At 51.7% G+C, this 14,890-nt stretch overlaps 1 protein-coding gene across 3 annotated transcripts in view; it reads left to right on the forward strand.

Annotated features, from left to right (window-relative positions):
- MEGF11 (multiple EGF like domains 11) overlaps positions 1-14,890 on the forward strand; it is a 341,459-nt gene that overhangs the window by 300,287 nt on the left and 26,282 nt on the right. For all 3 annotated transcript variants that reach the window (XM_055320208.1, XM_055320209.1, XM_055320210.1), the window contains exons 11-13: positions 9,333-9,453; positions 10,416-10,579; positions 11,628-11,730. In XM_055320208.1, coding sequence (XP_055176183.1) covers positions 9,333-9,453; positions 10,416-10,579; positions 11,628-11,730 — 388 coding nt within the window. The remainder of the gene's footprint in view (positions 1-9,332; positions 9,454-10,415; positions 10,580-11,627; positions 11,731-14,890) is intronic.

A 14,890-nucleotide genomic window follows, 5' to 3' on the forward strand; every position in this document is an offset into this window, starting at 1 on the left:
ATAGGGCTGAGGCTCTCAGTGTGTGCGATGCTGACATCTTGCCCAGTTGCCAGCAGTGGTATCCCCATCATCATCACTGTACCCAGAGCCTTTTCAGAGGATATATGCCACCTGATGGATGCTGGCACACTCCCCAGGCTAACTCTCACTCACAGGGCCTGTTATTCCATCATCTTAGCTTTATTCCTTCAAACTTTAAAGGCTTTTGGGAGTGTCAGGAGTCTCCTGATCCAAGATACAAATGCCCTTTAAGATTGCCCACTGTGGGCAGCCCGGGTGGCTCAGCGGTTTAGCGCCGCCTTCAGCCCAGGTCGTGATCCTGGAGACCCGAGATCAAGTCCCATGTCAGGCTCCCTGCATAGAGCCTGCTTCTCCCTCTGCCTGTGTCTCTGCCTGCCTCTCTCTCTCTCTCTCTCTCTCTCTCTCTCTCTCTTTCTCTTTCTCTCTGTCTCTCATGAATAAATAAATAAAATCTTAAAAATAAAATATGAAAAAAAAAAGATTGCCCACTGTGAGACCCTAGAAGCCATTTCTGCCTCCAGCAACATGCATTTAACATCCAATGTGTCGGAAGGCACCTAGGACAGAGCGTGGCATATAGTAGGTGCTCAGGACATCTGGGTCCCCAGCCTCACTGGCCTGTCCACTGTTGAGGTGGCCAAGTTAAGGGGAGAGCTCAGTCTGTGGAGTCGGCCGGCCCCCTTCCCACAGTGACTTGGGGCCAGCTTACCCCTCCAGCCTCAGTTTGGCCTTGCTCTAGGGTGGTTCTTTCTCTAAGAAGGAAGGAATTCCTTACCTGAAGGGCTATTATAAGAACAGAAGGGGACAGGACACCTGGGTGGCTCAGTGGTTGAGCATCTGCCTTTGGCTCAGGGTGCGATCCCCAAGTCCCAGGATCGAGTCCTACATCGGGCTCCCTGCAGGGAGCCTGCTTCTCCCTCTGCCTGTGTCTCTACCTCTCTGTGTCTCTCATGAATAAATAAATAAATAAAATTTTAACAATAACACCACCAAAAAAACCCCAGAAGAGGACAGAGGACATGAGCGCCTGGCCCAGCTGGCAGCAAGGGAGCCCCACAGTGGAACAGTCTGTCCTAAGCCAGTGGGTCAGCCCTGTCTGTAGGGGTGTAGGGCTGTGGACAGTGGTGAGGACCACAGTCCTGCCCACCCCTGCTCCCCCTATGCGGGGCCTGGCCCTCTGTATGCCTGCGAGAACTCCATGGGACCTTAGAGTGTCGGGGTGCGGGGGAGTCGCCTGATACAGAGTGCTCAGTAAGACCTTATTAGCTTGTGATGCCTTCTCTGAGCTCAGGAGGAATCAGGTGGAGAAGGGGAGAGGACTTACAGACGGGGACAAAGGGCAGCGGTGCAAAGCAGAAGAGAAACTGTTTTAGCAAGACAGCCACTGAGTCTCCAAGAGGACCCCCAGTCTTGCAGCCAGGACCTGGCTTTCACTTGAGCCCAGATGTCCTTCTTTGGCCACATGCACTACCTCTCGGCTCTCCCCAAAATATCTTGGTATCTGTTTAGGAACTTTTAGGAGGTATCTGTGCTCCTCCAGAGAAGATTCTTGAGGGGTCAGAGTTACAGAGCATATTTGTGCAGATGAGAAAAAGGGTATCCCTTCCTCAAGACCTTCTACTGACATCTGCTAGAAAATTGATGTCATACATACACAAAGTATGATGATGGTCATGTGCATGTCACCTCTAGAGTTGTGCAGTGCTTAGCCTGCACAGCTGTACAGAGTGGCCTCAGCTCACTGATAGCCAATTCATTAGAACAGATGTATATAGGGCTTCCGGGCCTAACCTTCAGCCCTTTTCCACCCATCCTCCTTGGGAGCCAGACAGAGTGATCCTGGGCATTACCTCCTCAGCATGGGGAGGCAGGGATGGGAATGGATGTGACAAGTGACCTCCACCCAAGTGGCCTCCACCCTTCTCTCCTCCACATCTCTCTGACCCTCTGCTCCTCATGCCTTATGCAGAGTTTCTTTTCCTCAACGTGCATCCACTGTCAGTTGCTGCTTTATCAGTGACACACTAATTAGGTCCAGTGAGGTTTGCTCTGCACTGGAGAGGCCTCTGCGGTTGGCGTTCAGTCCAGGCTGTTCTCTCTTTGCCTTGTGAGCCATGTGTCATTCTTTCTTTCTGGAAAATCATAAATGAGGCTCCCTATCTGGGAGTCCCACTGCCAGAGTCTGGGAGCTGGGAGTGGTGGTGACAGAGAAGGGTGGGCAGAGGGAGAGCCAGCAGCCCAGGGCTGGCACTCTGCTTGGCAAGGAGCGGACACCTGCCTGGCAGGGGGTTTGTAAAGAACAAAGCATACTCCGCATGTGTGCTGCTGGCATTGACGTGACGTTGGACACCAAAATCAGCCTGCATTGGTGGCCCTGAACCTCCAGGATTAGTAGGGTAGAGAGAGGAACAGAAGCAATCAGAAGATTGGGGAGGCCACAGAAGGCAGAATGGCGACAGGAAGGAGGGAAGGGACTAGCCTGTGTCCTTCTCATGCCACAGCCTCATATACTCGTGCTTGAAAAACATTTCCAAAATGACTAAACTAAGTCAGTACATGTGCACCGAGTGTGGGCAAGGCTCTGGGGCTGGGGCCATAGGGCTGAATGAGACAGGCCCAGTCCCTACCCTCATGGAACTTACAATCTGGTGAATGAGAGCTGATTTTTTTTTTTTAATTCATTACAATTGTTGTGCCGCAGAAGGGCAGGTGACAGGGACCCCTGCTCTGGAAGCAGGACGGCAGGGGGAGGTTCAAGAACATGGTGGATGTTGAATAGGACCTTAGGTCACATCTAGTCTGGTGTAGCTATTGGTGAGACCCAGGGCCTGTCACGGTGCCTGGACTATAGTAGATGTTCAGCAAAGGTCTGTGGACTGAATGGATGGGATGTGTGAGGCCGCATCACCATGAGCCAGTCCTTCTGCCTCACTTACTGCCATGTATCCTGACCCCAGATGCAGGGCCTTGTCTTTAAAGAGAAGTATAGAACCATCTATACTTCTCCAACAAGAGGGCATGTGGGTCAGGATGGCTTCCCTGGCTGGCTGTCCCAGAGTCCTCTCTGCTAAGCTCCCATAGGGAGCATACCCACCACCCTGGCCTGGATCTAGAGAACCCAGTTCCACTCTGTTTACACTGCCTCCTACCCACATATTTAAGGAGACCCAGAGATGAACTTGCAACATTGCCTCCCTCTTTTGTGAGAGGGAGGGTCAACCGCTTTCCATCCTCCTCCTCCTCCCACTCCAAAAAATACTCATTAACCTCTGGCCCATTGCAAGGAAAATGGATGATCCACACAAGAAGCCCAGCTGCTGATTAATTTTCCCAAACAGGGCCAAACTACAAAGCAGCATATTGCAGGGGAGAAAATTCAATAAACAGCATTTGAAACAAATTTAATAGAACATATAGCTCATTACCCACTGGGGTCTGGGCCTCTGCTGCAAGAAGGCAGGTGGAAAGTGTAGGGGAGATTTGCATCTCTTTAGCAGGACCAGCTCCAGGGGTTCCATTCTGGCAGTAGCTCTTTCAAATCAAGTTCAAGATGTTAATAGCCAATGCTGCATCTATAATTAACAGGCCTTTGGGTGGGAGGAGGTGTTTACAGCCATCCTCCATTCACAGAGTGGAGATGCTGAGCAGACCCAGCAGGCTTCCCCTGGTGGAAGCTGGAACCTCAAGGACTTGCCCCCATGGGAGGGCTCCCTTCCTGGGGCTGTGGGATATGGGCTGTGTGGAGGTGAGATGGAGAGATGGGGATGCATAAGAATGTAAGAATACTCAGGCATCAACTTCCAGGTGTTGAGAAAGACTCAAAGCATCTGGGCCTCAGCAAGCACCCCTTCCTCAAGGTCAGGGTCATGTCTTGTGGGCACCGTGGGCGCCAGTGGTGAGTGTGCTGTCAGTATGAGCAGAGCTGCATAGGCTCTCTGAGAGTTTCACTCCATCTAGGCTGTTAGGATCCTGTGCCTGAAATGGGAGCCAAGAAATTCAAGGTCCAAGCCCCTCCCTGCCTGGCATTGAGTTGTATGGCCTTGGGCAGGTCGCTTCCCCTCTCTTGGCCTCAGTGTCCTTACCAAGGGATTCCCAAAGTCCTCCCAGCTCTGGTACAATGGGCTGTCCCCCCAATGTTATGAATGGTATATAGTCAGGTTCAGGCTATGCATTAGCAGAGGAGGCAGCCACCTAGCTGGTGCGATTCTTGGAGCCCCAGGAGGACTCCACAGCCCTGGGCCACCATTCCTACCATCCCTCCCTCCTTTGGGTTAAGACCCCTACTGCAGGCGAGATGTTCAGAGAGTCAGAGCTGAAGGGCCCTTAGAGACAACCCAGCCAGTGGTTCCCAGCTAGACATTTTGCAAAGGCTGTAGCAGGTTGCCAGGAGAGGTTTTGAACATTTCACAGAGCCTACGGGCAACCTTCCATTGCTTGTGATGAAGCTAACTAAAGCACCAAGGTTTTTCTTTTGCTTTTAATTAGAATTAACTCTACGTGATATCTCAGGTTAGTGTGCACTCACTAGAAGCTCTGATTGGTTGTAGGTGACATCATTGGAATTTCTAGGTCATGGTTGGGCGACAAGATGCTGCCACCAGAGTCACATGGCATGTGGTCACTGGCCAAACTGTACCTATTCAATACGTGAGTGGCCTTAGATATCAGCACAAATTGTCAGCAGTGTCTTTCAGATTCAGAGGGTTTTGTGGAGGGAGGATACTCCCAAGGGTCTATGGTGTCGAAAAGTTGGGGAGATGGATTGATTTTAATAACCACATATAATCAAAAAGAAAACTAAGGCCTGTATATTACCCAACACGAACATGTCAGTGAGACATGTGCTGGATGGAGATCTTGGGGAACAGCCTCAGTACAGGCCCTAGGTGCTCCTTGCTGAGGGACTGAGGGTACCAAGTGCTAAGCTATGTGAGGCACGGGAGATGCCATATGCAAACTCCCCAACTTCACTCTGATGTGAGCTCACAAACCAGGCCTGTTGTCCTGTCCTTTTCCCCAGAGTGTGAAAAGACCAACAGATGTGAATTCAGGGCTGGTCTGAGCCAGAGCGGGGGGTGGGAAGCAGACAAGACCCAGTCCCACAGCCTGTCCCCTAGGGAGCACTGGCCTGTGGGTCTCAGCTCATGGCCCTCTGGCTTACAGTCTCCTTTTCATGAAAGCTATGGGCTTGATCACCTCTACCTTTCTGTTCAGCTCAGAGGGTCTTATCTCCCTGAGTGGGTGCCCTGGAGGCCCACAGGCTAATTTTCCAGCTGGACTTCTCACCCTCAGCCTGGCCAGGCAGGGTTTGGTCCAGAGTGTGGCTTGGAACTTTGGACCAGGATCTGGCCTGGCTCTCCCTGTTCATGAGCACCCCCAGAGCGGCCTAGAATCAGTGTGATAGCATAGGACCCAGCCTAAGACCAGACAATATTCTGCTTCCTGTGTGTGATGGATGCCACCCAACATAGGCCCGCCAGGGCCCCTCACCCTTCTATTCAACACTGTGGAATCCCTGTAGTCTATGCCAGGGCCTGAGCTACAGATGCTGGGGCAACTCAGATAAGATCCTTGTTCTCCTGAATCTCTAGTCTACCTAGGGGAGCAGACAGCAAATCCATGGACAGATAAACATATCTGGGGGCCGGCGGGTGTGTGCCTGTGCGGACACAGCCTGGGAGCTGCCCGAGGGCAGAGACTGGGTCTCAGCATCCTGCGTGCCCCTGGAGCACACTACCAGGGCTGGCTCAGAGTTGGTCCCATGCAGCGAACAGTCATTGAATTGCCTGGCATGAGAGAGAAAGCATATGGGAAGTGCCCAGTCCTTCTGGTTGTCCACAGTAGAAGCAGTAGAAGCCAGCGTGTATATACAAACATCTCATTTCAATTAAACAACCTTTATTGAGGGCCCATTATGTACCAACAGGGTCTCAAGCCCTGAGAATCTAGACATGAATAAAATCAGATTCCTGCCTCCTTGAGCTCACCACCAGCCCAGGGCAGAGGCAGGCACATGAGCCCACCAGGATCCCCAGGGTGCTCAGAGGATGGTGGCTGTGTGTGCACCCATCACCACCAGGGCAGGCCTGGGGAGGGAACACAGCAGGAGGGGAAGACGAGGAAGGAGTCACAAACTTCTACCAAATCCACACGGGCAGGTAAACAGATACCCCTAGACACACACACACACACCACACACACACACACACACACACATAGGTGTATACACTGACTATCTAAGTGTGTGTAGACACAAAGACTGACTTCTGTAGACTCAGACTCCTCACAGGCCATCATGATTAAAGCCCAGATTGGGGGACGTGTACCGGGGAGAGAATGGCCTGTGTGTTGGCAGTTGATACCTGGGGCACCTTGGGAATCACTCCACCACCTTGGCCAGGGGGATGCCCGGAGGTGGGCAGAGCTGTTAGTCTAAATCCGAGAAGTTAGGCTGACTATTGGCTTGCTGTGAACGTCAATCAAGAGACAGCCAATCAACAATAGACCAGGCCTGCTGCTCACATCAGTGGCCAGACTAAGGAGTGGGACAAAAGGTTTAACAGCTAGTACTTGTGCTTCTTGAGGAGTTTGAAGCAGGTAGGAGTCAGGACAGCGGGGTGGAGGAAGGGGAGTGCTCAGGATTTGCCCTACCAGGCTCATGGTCCTTCAGCGAACTCTGCACTTGAGAAACTGCTCTCTTCCCTAAATGGACTTTTTGCTCTTAGGAGCTAACAAATCGAAAGTGGAGGAGCTCCTGGCACATGGTAGCCCCACAGGGAACAGTCATTCTGTCCTCTAAGACCATGCCCCTGGTGTGTGGTGATGAAATTTCTGGCCTGTTTCAACTGTGAGGAGGGGAACCAGGAGGTAGGAGCAGGGGACCCTGGGGGCATGAAGCTAGGATCCCTGCCCTCCATGAGCACCAGCCGTCCTCTACTGCACAGGGCCTGGCATTGTTCATTGAGTGAGAGAGGGATCCCTCCTCCAGAACTGCCTTCTGCCAAAACTTTGGAGAGCTTCGTGTATTCTTTGCACAGAGATATTTCCTTGCAGTCGTAACAGCTTTTACAGCACTCTCTACCTTCCAGGCACAGTTCTATCTACTTCAAATATAATTTAACAATCGTACGAGGTAGGGATGTCATTTTTCCTATTTCACGGATGCAGGAACTGAGTCCCAGAGTGGTTTAGTAAATTGTGCACGGTCACGCAGTGAGTAAGCGGTGGAAGCAGGATGGCACCAGAGTCCATTCTGTAACCACTGGGCCCTGCCATGCCCAGTCTGGAAGGAAAGAAGGAAGGAAGGAAGGAAGGAAGGAAGGAAGGAAGGAAGGAAGGAAGGAAGGAAGGATGGATCTGATTCTCACTCCTCCCTCACTATCTTCTCCTTCATCCTCACTAGTGCACTAGGGGGCCCTGGATGAGGCCCTGAGTCTCCATTTCCTTCTCTGGGAAGCAGAAAGTCCTCTCAGCCTGGCAACCTCAAGCTGTCAATATTCCTGCATGGGTTTTGCTGGGAGAAAATAGTGCCTGGGTGCAGCCTTCGGGGGCAGGGGGCAGATATTTCAAGCTGGGCACTCTGCATCTTGCCCCCTGGAGTAGGGCCAAGATGAAGAGCCTTCTCGGAGCCCCCTCAGCAGGCCCACAACCAGGCTCACAGGCCCCTGGAGGACCCCCCCGGGAGGATTGGGGCTGGGGCCGCTAATGAGGAGACCGGGAGAAAAGCCCTTGTCCCTTAAAGTAAATTCATGCAGAGAAACTCATAAGCTGTGCCTGCAATTTGCACACTGGCCAAGGCCCTCAGAGCTTAAATATATTCCTAGGGGCTATTTATAGTCTTAGAAAAATTAGAGTTTTCTGGTAATGGGAGTACTGCAGACTCCAGCTGATGAGGGCCTGCCAGGGACCAGCAGAGACTAGAGTGGAAACATGGAGCCTTCTGGTGAAGGACTTCAACGTCTAGTGATGACATGCTCAGAGCAAACAGCCCTATAATGGGCTCCTGAGTAGAGAAGGCATGTCCTGGGGGGCTCACGGAAGAAAGCCCAAGCCCCCTTACCTGGCATTCAAGGCTCTCAGCTCCCCTCTAAAAAGCCCCCTCACCTCTCCCTGCACGGACTCCTCCCCCAGCTACCCTTAGAATATTCTCAGCTCTCATGCTCCTCTGCACTCTTGTCACACTCTTCCCACCTGGATTGCCTTTACCTCATTCTTCTCTGGGAAATTGAATGGTCCCACACCTCAAGGCCTCCAAAGTCCCCATTGCCCTGTAATGTGCCCCCACTCTGTACCCTTCACTGGAAGGAATAGCCCACCTATGGAGGCCTGGACTGAGGTACCTAACTTCTCTATACAATTGCTTTACCTATAAAATGGGTATAATGCTGAGGCGATCGTCTCTGGCGAGTCTTGTGAGGGTTAATGTGATGATGCGTGCTCCTGACATTGAGAATGTGCTCAGTAAACATTGACTATGACTACCTAGATTTAACATCTCTGAGGTTCAAGTAGATGGGGATAGAGTATTATTACCTGTGTTATGGGGTTGTTAGAGAGTCAAATAATACTGAGAGGCAAGGGGTTACATTCTGTGCTGCCGTGCCCCATACAGACCCAGAGATCAAGTTCTGAGGAGCTTTGCCCATCTGGAGCTGTAGTTTGGAAGCCCCTCCCCTGACTGGTGACAATTACTGCATTCGTTTCCTATCACCACGTGACAAACTACACATTGAGTGGCTTAAGGCAACACAGATTTATTACCTTCAGTTCTGTAGGTCAGATCTGGGTCTCATAAAACTAAAGTCAAAGTCTGCAGGCTGTGTTCCTTTCTGGAGGATCCAGGGGAGAATCCACTTCCTGTTCATTCAGGGCATTGGCGGAATTCAGTTCCCAGGGTTGTAGGACCGAGGTCCCATGTTCTTGCTGGCTCTAAAATGAGGAATGACCCTATTGTTCAGAGGCCACTACATTCCTCGGCTGTGGTCTCCTTCCTCTGTCTTCAAGGTCAACACAGACAGGTGGAGGACTTCTTATAGCCTATCTCTCCAACCGTCTTTAGTCATCTTCTACTTTTAAGGACTCATTGTGATTAGATTGGGTCCACCTGTGTAATCTAGAATACTCTGCATCTCAAGGTCCTTAGTCACATCTGCAGGGTCCCTTTTGCCATGTAAGGGAACATACTCACTGGTTCCAGGGATTAGAACGTGGATATCTTTTGTGGGGGCTGGAGGGAAGGGCATTACTCTGCCTTCTATAGCCCCCCAGCATGGGACAACCTCTGATCCAAAATTTACCTCCTCCTTTTCCAGGGAGAGGTCTGTGCGGTTCCATGTGCTGCAGGGACCTACGGCCCCAACTGCTCATCGGTCTGTACCTGTAACAATGGTGGCACCTGCTCCCCAGTGGATGGTTCTTGCACCTGCAAGGAAGGTGATGTGCCTTCTTCCCAATCCCATGCCCTCAGATGTGCACGCTTCCCTGGGTGGGCTGCCCGCTGAGCTGCCCGGGCTGTTCCTGCCTCATCTACCCCCATGCAGGGTCAGGGAGCTTATATGTCAGGTCCCACCCAAGGAGACCCAGGCTGGGGACTTCAATAGCAGAGATATAATAGAGGGGATTAGTTATAATGGCATCAGAATCACTGGGGGGAAAGTGAGCAAACCAGAGATTAGCAGCTGAGGGAGGAGTTGCCACTGCTCCTGCCTAGGGTGGGAGGGACAAATGGAGGAAGTGGGGTTCCAGAGGGCCACCAGGTGGGAGCAGGGATGTGGATAGAGGGGCTGCATGACAGCAGCGAATACAGGGGAGACCCAGCCATTGCCACCACCACCATCAGAGGCCAGGCCCGAGGCAGACAAAGCAGAGGAGGGACCAGGCATCTCTTCTACTCCCCACCTGCGGTCTGTGAGCTAGGTCTCCCAGTATGAAGCCCACCCAGGAGCCAGCTGAAGGGGAAGCCTGGGATATGCAGTTGCAGGGATCAGCCCCCCGTAACTCAGAGCCAGGGAAGCAGAGGAATGGTTCTGAGAGCAAACAGGCCGATAACCAGCCTCAGAATGGAAAACCAGCCTGTCTTGCAAGCAAAGGTCCCTAAAATAAGCTGCCTGATTCTATACTGGGCTGAGTTAGCCCTCTGCATCTCAGCTGGCTCCCCGTCCTAGGCGGGGTCATGCACCCACAGTGAGAGCAGTTGAGGGGAGGCAGGAGCCCTGGGGTCTGGCCCTAGGTCTCCTAACCGCTGTGCCCTGTTTCTCAGTAGCAGGTGGAATGTGTGTTCCAACCTAGTGATCAGAGAAGCAGTGGTTTAGGTGGCAGGTACCGAGCTGGGGGGGTAGGCAGAAAGCCGTGCCGGGCCCTGATGGAGAAGTGACAGAGCCTTTCCCTCCCCTCAGGGTGGCAAGGCCTGGACTGCACCCTGCCGTGTCCCAGTGGGACGTGGGGCCTGAATTGTAATGAGAGCTGCGCCTGTGCCAATGGGGCAGCCTGCAGCCCCACAGATGGCTCCTGCTCCTGCACCCCCGGCTGGCTCGGAGACACCTGCGAACTGCCCTGCCCTGTGAGTGCCCATGGCTGGGAAGGGCGGGCAGGCCCAGCACCCCCCTCACCCTTGCCCTGCGGTTAATCTGTCTTCAGAGGCGTGCACAGAAGAGCACTGGCCCAGATGGTGGGACCCTTAGATCCAGGTCTCAGCCCAAGTTCTGACCTCTGTGGACACTGTCCAACTTTGGCCCTCAGCCCTTTCATCTATAGAATGGCAAATATCGGGCAGGTATAGTGCCTCCATGTCACTTCCCCCTTGCTGCGCTTGGTTAACATTCTTAACTGACCCTGGCATGTTGACCTGAGCCCAGTGCAGCCTCAGAATCCTCAGCATGATGCTACAGGACAGCCCTACTGACCCCTCAGAGTTGCTGTTCCTCAATAATTTTATGATCAGGGTATGAGAGGACAAAACCAAGCACTATTCAGTGATAACCACTGAGACTTAATCACTGGAACAGTTAAGTTCAACCAACCAATATGTGATATTGTTGAATGAGGCCTGCAGTCCTGGGTTCAAATGCGGACTTTGCCACTTTCTAATTATGTAGATCTTGACCCGATTTCTCATCCTTAAATTGTGAATATAATGGAACCATCCCATAGATATGCTGTGGGGATTAAGAAATATGAGTAACAAAAGGTTCTTGATACCTAATGAGCACACAACAAATGTTTAGTGCCACTGTCTTGCCTAGAGATGAAGAATAAACCAGTCATTCTTTACCTGTGATCAATGTATTATGATTTGCAAAGTGCATTCTCACCTGCAGTTTTAGCTGACAATCACTAACTACAGCCCTTCAAGCTTGACCACCGAGAAGTAGGGCAGGACCGTCACCACCTTCTTCCAAACCCCATACTCCTATTAACACAGCCAAAGAATTATTTGGAGTGGCCTTGTGGCCATGTTGAGCACAGTTATAAAAAGTGCTCCAGCTGTGCTCCAGCCACAGTCTCTCTGTATCCCCTCGGGACCTGGCTCAGGTTGTCATCAAAATCCAACAGAAGCGTGTGAACCTCTGGGTGACTGGGTCTGATCATTTCTCTCCTTCCCTACACAGGATGGCACATTCGGGCTGAACTGCAGTGAGCGCTGTGACTGCAGCCATGCGGATGGCTGCGATCCGGTCACGGGCCACTGCTGCTGCCTGGCTGGATGGACAGGTAACCACCCCCACCCCACCTGTGAAACCAGGTCCCTGGTGTTCTACTTCTCTTGACTGTTCTTTCTCTTTCACATATTCTTCTTGCTCCTTACGTATGCACCTGTCCCTTCTCTCTTCTGGGCCTTTGTTCTCCATTCATTTCAAGCAAACAAGGTATTGAACACCTGTTATGTGCAGGCTTTGTTCTAAAGGCTAGGAATATACCAGTAAGAAATCAGACAAAGGCTGACACACAGTGGGTGTAGGTGCTTAATCTGTGTTCACAAAGGATATGGTAGAGTCAGGGATGGGGACTTCCTGCTTAGCCCAGGTTCACACTCCTGGGCCCCTATATGTGTCCGTCAGCATGCCTCCCAAACACAGGGAAAATCCATCCCACTGCCACCACTGTGGTCCTCTAAGCACCATCTCTCAGCTGGCCCTGCCTTGCCCTCCTACTTGGTCTCTGGGCCTCCTCCCCTCTTGTCCAGCTGTATCCATTCTGCATATGGTGACCACAGTGAACTTCTCAAAACCCAGCTCCATTCACAGGAGTCCTGCTCCAAGTGCCTCAGTGGCTTCCCATGACACTTGTTGAAAATCCACAATCCTTACAACGGCCCAGGGTCTATATGACCTGGCTGCCACCCAACTCTGCCACCTTTTGCCCCTTCCCATCACTCACTATACTGCACCTGGGCCAACCACCTTCCTGACCTCAGGCATTTTGTATATGCATTCCCTCTGCGTGGATTGCTCTTTCCTTTTCTCTGCACCTGATAATGCCCTCTCTCCATTACAACGTAGCCAAGACTATGTAAGTCTTATTAATTTTCAAAATATCCTACACTCTTCTTTTTGCCATACTTACGTCAATTGTCACTGAAGTCTCATTTGAGTATTTATTATCTGCCTCCCCAATTAGACCATCAGCTCTCTGGAGGTAGAGCCTTGCTCACCACTGTGTCCACCACCTGCCACCCACTGAGAGACAGATGACATGGTGGTTAAGAACACAGATCTAGGGGCACCTGGGTGGCTCAGTGGTTGGGCATCTGCCTTTGGCTCAGGTCATGATCCCAGGGTCCTGGGATCAAGTCTCGCATCGGGCTCCCTGCAGGGAGCCTGCTTCTCCCTCTGCCTATGTCTCTGCCTCTCTCTCTGTGTCTCTTATGAGTAAATAAATAAAATCTTTTTAAGAGAGAGAGAGAGAGAACCCAGAGCTAGAGCCAGGCTGCCTGGGTTTGTGACCTTGGGCAAGCCCTTTAACCTCTCAGGGCCTGAATTCTCCATCCATAAAATGCAGATAATTGTAATCCTCACAACTACAGGGTCATTTTGAAGTTTAAATGAGTTAATACCTATAAATGCTAACAGTGCAAGGTGCTGTGCTCAAGAAATGTAGCCCATGAATACAGGAAGTGCTTAATAATGCTATGCTGTGTGAATACACTCAGTGGTGGATAGAGAAAGAGAGATACAGGCATTACTGGCAGTGTAGGTCTTAAAATAATCATTCATACCAGGTTGCTCAGCAGCCTCTGTTTTCCACAACCAGAAAGCGTCTGAGCAGCAGAAAGCCAGGGACATGGCTTCCTCTATAGCATCTCTGACTTGGCTCCCCTGACCTGCCCCATGGAACAGAGTGAGGCCCCACTCTAGTAGTCACTGGTACCCCAGATCCCTAGCTGGAGCCAAGTGGAAATCCACTTTAATTTTTCATTGCTTTAATTTCAAGTGAGTCGATAAGATTTTAATGATATCTGGTGCTTAAAAATTCTGTCTTTGATGGACAACTTTTCAGCAAGGCCTCTGCTGTTCTAATATAAAGCTAATTTTCCCAAATATGGTCCTGAAGTCTTTTCAAAGGAGTGATTGATGTCCTGAGGTTTGTCGTGGAAAAGGGGACCAAGGAGGGAAAAGGAGGCGACAAGATATAGGCCTCGGACTCCCACTTGGTGAGCCCTCCCCACCTATCCCTGCCCCAAGAAGTCCACCCCTGACTTCCTAGCTCTTGGCGTATTGCTCATGCCTTAGCTCAACACCGGTTTTGCTCTGCCCTAAATTCTCCCCTTGCCCACATAAGCCTCAGACTTCAACAAGTGCCATCATGTCTAATTCACCTTGCCCTGTACATAGTACATAGGAAAACAGGGCGTAGATAAGGCCTCTCTTCAGGTTGAGGGTTCCCTTCAACCCTGCAGAAGGTTGTGGAGAACAGCAGTGTGACCCATGTGCCTGGGTCAGCCCACAGAGAGAGCGTGAGACACAGATGGGATCAGAGGTCCCTGTCAGGCAGCAGAGTCTGCCCTAGTCCAGTGTGCCTCCGGGAACAGCAGAGTCCCTCGGCCTGCAGTCTGATCCTGGCTTTCCAACAGAAGTATTCCTTGGAGCAGGTCACAGCTCTGTGTCTCTAGAGAAGGGGGAAGTTGAAGCGGCATCCAAAGCTTTGAACAGCTTCGTGGTTCTGGCTTCCCCAGGCTCTCCTCCGCTCAATCCAGGGGATTTGTGCGGGGTTAGCCCCTGGAGCATCTGAAACCGCCCCGGGAGATACCTCCACTGGGGGTGAGGCCTGCAGGCCAGATTCCCTCCCTCCACAAAGAGGCCTCATTTCCCCGAGAGTGGCATCTGAAGCCCTGGCCCTGCTGCTGAATTGAGATGTCACAGGGAGGGAGCCCAGGAAGGGATGTGGGCGCCAGACTAGACAAGCACTAGAGGATGACCAGAGCCTGTTGCAGCCCCTCCCTCGCCGCTCTCTCCGGCTGCTCAGCCCCCCTTCCCTTTCCCACGGGCTCAGGTGGGCTCGTACAACTCCAACCTGCCTCCAAATTGGTCCCTCTGCTCTCCCACTGCTGCTGGGGCTGGCTCTCTTCACTGGGCCCAAGCGTCTTCTTCCATCTTTCTTTCTCTTTCCTGTCCCGATAACAAGGCAGACATGATTTTAAACTAATTCTGCTCTTCTCTGAGCCTCTGATGTTCACCTTCCAAAGCCAAGCCAGTTTCCTGTGTCCGCTCACCTAATGCATGTCAGATTGGAAGTATTTCTGCCCGAGAGGAAACCCCACCCCAGAGCCTCAGGCCTTTTGAAATTCCTTCTTAGCCTTTGGGCTGTAATCACCTCAGTACATTTCTCCTCTATCTCAGCTCAAAAAACCTATTTAATCCTTCTTCCTCTTTCT

The sequence above is a fragment of the Nyctereutes procyonoides genome, unplaced genomic scaffold (genome assembly GCF_905146905.1).
Source record: "Nyctereutes procyonoides isolate TBG_1078 unplaced genomic scaffold, NYPRO_anot_genome, whole genome shotgun sequence".
NCBI lineage: Eukaryota > Metazoa > Chordata > Mammalia > Carnivora > Canidae > Nyctereutes > Nyctereutes procyonoides.